The sequence below is a fragment of the Cebus imitator genome, unplaced genomic scaffold (genome assembly GCF_001604975.1).
Source record: "Cebus imitator isolate Cc_AM_T3 unplaced genomic scaffold, Cebus_imitator-1.0 Scaffold93, whole genome shotgun sequence".
Taxonomy (NCBI): domain Eukaryota; kingdom Metazoa; phylum Chordata; class Mammalia; order Primates; family Cebidae; genus Cebus; species Cebus imitator.
Genome location: NW_016107408.1, coordinates 6,325,810 through 6,329,266, shown reverse-complemented (window position 1 = coordinate 6,329,266; position 3,457 = coordinate 6,325,810). Strand labels below are relative to the sequence as shown.

Sequence of the window (3,457 nt, the reverse complement as noted above, 5' to 3'; positions counted from 1 at the left end):
AAAAAAAAAAAAAAAAAGTTACGCAAAAAGCAAAAAATGAAAATAGAAAAAGTTATGCAGGAAAAGAAAAATAATCATAGATTATATATTGATATAATCATAGTAACGCAGACACGAATGTACTGGACTATTATAATAAAATCATGATGCAGCTATACTGTGGGCATGGGGGAGTTCCTATATGGAGCAGAGTGAGGAAAGAGAAATCCTTGTTTCCACGTAGGAAATCAGTGCCTGAAACTGAAAAATCAAGAAGTCGTAACCCAAGTATATTTTTTAGAAACGTGGGTAAATGACAAAATGATCACTAAAAAGGGCATCCTCTGAAGAGGAGGAAAGGGAAGAAGTAAGGCCTGCTGTTTTTTGTCTTGAGGAAACTATTTAAACTATATAATTAATAACTTTTATTGAAATAAAAACAAAAGTGACAAATGCGCAATGGTGTAATGGTAGCACTGTGAAATATCAGAAGCAACCTAAATGCCCAGCAATATTGATCACAAAGTACTATGTGATCATTCAGAATGAAGAGGTAGACCTATGCTTACGATCATCTAGAGAAGTCCACAATATATTGCTAAATTAAAAAAAAAAAAAAGGTAAATTTTAAAATATCGATATGCTACCCTTGCAAATGCTGAGTCTCTGGTTTTCTAGATGTGCTGAGGAAGTGAAGAGCCCTGGAGAAGAGGCCAGCAAAGCTAAAGTCCACTACAATGTTGAGTTCACCTTTGACACGGATGCTCAGGTAGCCATTACCATCTATTACCAGGCCATGGAAGAGTTCCAGAATGGTATTGCCAGGTAAGATCAGGAGACCAGGTGAGCCACCTCCTTCCCAGATAGGCAGAGTCCATGTCTTATCCACTCAGCAAGAGCAGAAAACATTCCTTTTCTGTACCCAGATGAGATCTGGTTTCTGAATTTAGATTTTCTTCTACAAAACCTTACTCTACCTTTTCCCTTCAAATTGTGCCATCTTGGTATAGTGGCAAATGATGGATGGTCCTTTGGGTCCTTAACATGCTGTTAAAAATCTAATAAGCTACTTCTATTTGGATGTGTAGGTTGAATAGAAAAGTTGAACGTTGCCAAGCAAGAGCAAAGGAAATGGATTATAAAGGACCCTTTCTTTTCTTTGCTAGAGCCTGTTGATAATTGAGAGCAGGCATGAGCAGAGGAAGTTGTCAGACCCATCTGTGCCGGATACTGACTTTTCCTTTGCCTCCCACTTGCATCAATAGCTACATTCCCAAAGACAACAGCCTCCAGTCGGAGACTGTGCACTACAAGCGAGGAGTGTGTCAGCAGTTCTGCCTGCCCTCCCACACCGTGGATCCCTCCGAGTGGGCCGAAGAGGAGGTGAGCTGCCTCTGGGGAGTGTTTCCCATGTCTACTCAGAAGGGCCAAGGGGCTACTTAGGACTCCAGCCAACAGCAAAGGGGCTGCTCAGATGCTTGAAGGCCATGCTTACCTCTCAGCCTTGTGACTTCATCATGTCCTTTTAAAGCTCTGCTTATTTTGCATCAAGGATATATCTAACTTCATTAATTTTTCTATTCCAAATAGCACATTAGCCTGGGATACTTTGAGAAAGTCATGCTCCAGGGAAAAAAAAACCTATAGGTTAGAGGGCTTTATTTACATCTATGAAATTTTTGAAAAGAAACTGATTGCCCTCAATTAACAAACTTGGGTAATTAATAAAGCTGATGAATGAGGAGCAGAGATGAGATTAGTGCTTCTTGACTGTATCGCCCTTTCTGAGATTAACTGTGCCATCTAAATGTGTTAAGTCCTCTTTCTTTTTTTTTTTCTTTCCTTTTCTTTCCCTTCAGCTTGGCTTTGATCTGGACCGAGAGGTTTACCCTCTAGTGGTACATGCCGTGGTAGATGAAGGAGACGGTAGGGGCGATTTCTGTCCTCTATGGCTGGGCAACACTGCTCTTTTGTGGCATATTCTTGGCAGCAGCTGTGGCCCAGAATAACATGCCTTCTTTGTGGGTGTTTGTGACTGTGGGTCAGGCAGTCTCTGCATTCTCTCACATCTGTGACTTCAAGCTCCTGGGCTGATGTGAAAAGTGTTGGTTTGGCTGGGCACAGTAGCTCACAGCTGTAATCCCAGCACTTTGGGAGGTGGAGGTGGGTAGATCACCTGAGGTCAGGAGTTCAAGACCAGCCTGGGCAACATGGTGAAACCCCATCTCTACTAAAAATATAAAATCAGCTGGGCATGGCAGTTCATACCTGTAATCTCAACTACTTGGGAGGCTGAGGCAGGAGAATCACTTGAACCCAGAAGGTGGAGGTTGCAGTGAGCCAAGATTGTGCCACTGCACTTCACCCTGGGCAAAAGAGTGAGACTCTGTCTCAAAAAAGTGTGGGTTAGCCGAGTGTGGTGGCTGATAATGGTGCTGTAATCCTAGCACTTTTGGAGGCTGAGGTGGGCAAATGAACTGAGGTCATGTTGACCAGCCTGGCCAACATGGTAAAACCCCGACTCTACTAAAAATACAAAAAATTAGCGAGATACATGGTAGCTCATGCCTGTAATCCCAGCTACCTGAAAGGCTGAGGCAGGAGAATAGCTGGAACCTGGGAGGTGGAGGCTGCAGTGAACCAAGAATGTGCCACCACACTCCAGCCTGGGCAACAGAGCAAGACCTTGTCTCAAAAAAAAAAAGTGTGGGTTGTATAACGTGTCCCTTCTAGGGACAAACTGGCATATTTGGTTTGCCAGCTTGCAGGGAATTGGAAAAGGTCATGGGCTTCAAGGTGTGCCATTTGGGCTGCTTTACTCACGTGCCTTTGTTTCTTTCAGAGTATTTTGGCCATTGCCATGTACTGCTGGGTACTTTTGAGAAGGTGAGTGACTTTAGAGGATCTTGATTTATTGCCTTTTGCCCTTTCTTTCATGTGAGACACATGTAACCCATTTGCTGGCTGCCTGAGCTCAGCAGAATGGGTCTGGCTCTAGAGACTGTGGTGTGAAAGAACATCAAGGTGGGGGCTATGCTCCAATCTAGGTCCATCCCTGCCACCAGCTTGCTACAGGACCTTCAACTCCTTAGGCCTTAGTCTCCTTAAAATGAAAGGGTTAGACTGGGCCAGACATGGTGGCTCACACCTGTAATCCCAACACTTTGGGAGGCCAAGGTGGGCGGATCACTTGAGACCAAGATTTCAAGACTAGCCTGGGAAACATGGCAAAACCCTGCCTCTGTTAAAAATACAAAAATGTTGGGAGGCCGAGGCGGGTGGATCACGAGGTCGAGAGATCGAGACCATCCTGGTCAACATAGTGAAACCCCGTCTCTACTAAAAATACAAAAAAAAAATCAGCTGGGCATGGTGGCGCATGCCTGTAATCCCAGCTACTAAGGAGGCTGAAGCAGGAGAATTGCCTGAACCCAGGAGGCGGAGGTTGCGGTGAGCCGAGATCGTGCCATTGCACTCC

The 3,457-nt window shown here is 44.5% G+C and overlaps 1 protein-coding gene across 1 annotated transcript in view; it reads left to right on the top strand.

Moving 5' to 3' along the window:
* RNF157 (ring finger protein 157) overlaps positions 1 to 3,457 on the top strand; it is a 90,159-nt gene that overhangs the window by 65,897 nt on the left and 20,805 nt on the right. The window contains exons 4-7 of the mRNA XM_037741083.1: positions 658 to 804; positions 1,245 to 1,362; positions 1,839 to 1,905; positions 2,822 to 2,865. Coding sequence (XP_037597011.1) covers positions 658 to 804; positions 1,245 to 1,362; positions 1,839 to 1,905; positions 2,822 to 2,865 — 376 coding nt within the window. The remainder of the gene's footprint in view (positions 1 to 657; positions 805 to 1,244; positions 1,363 to 1,838; positions 1,906 to 2,821; positions 2,866 to 3,457) is intronic.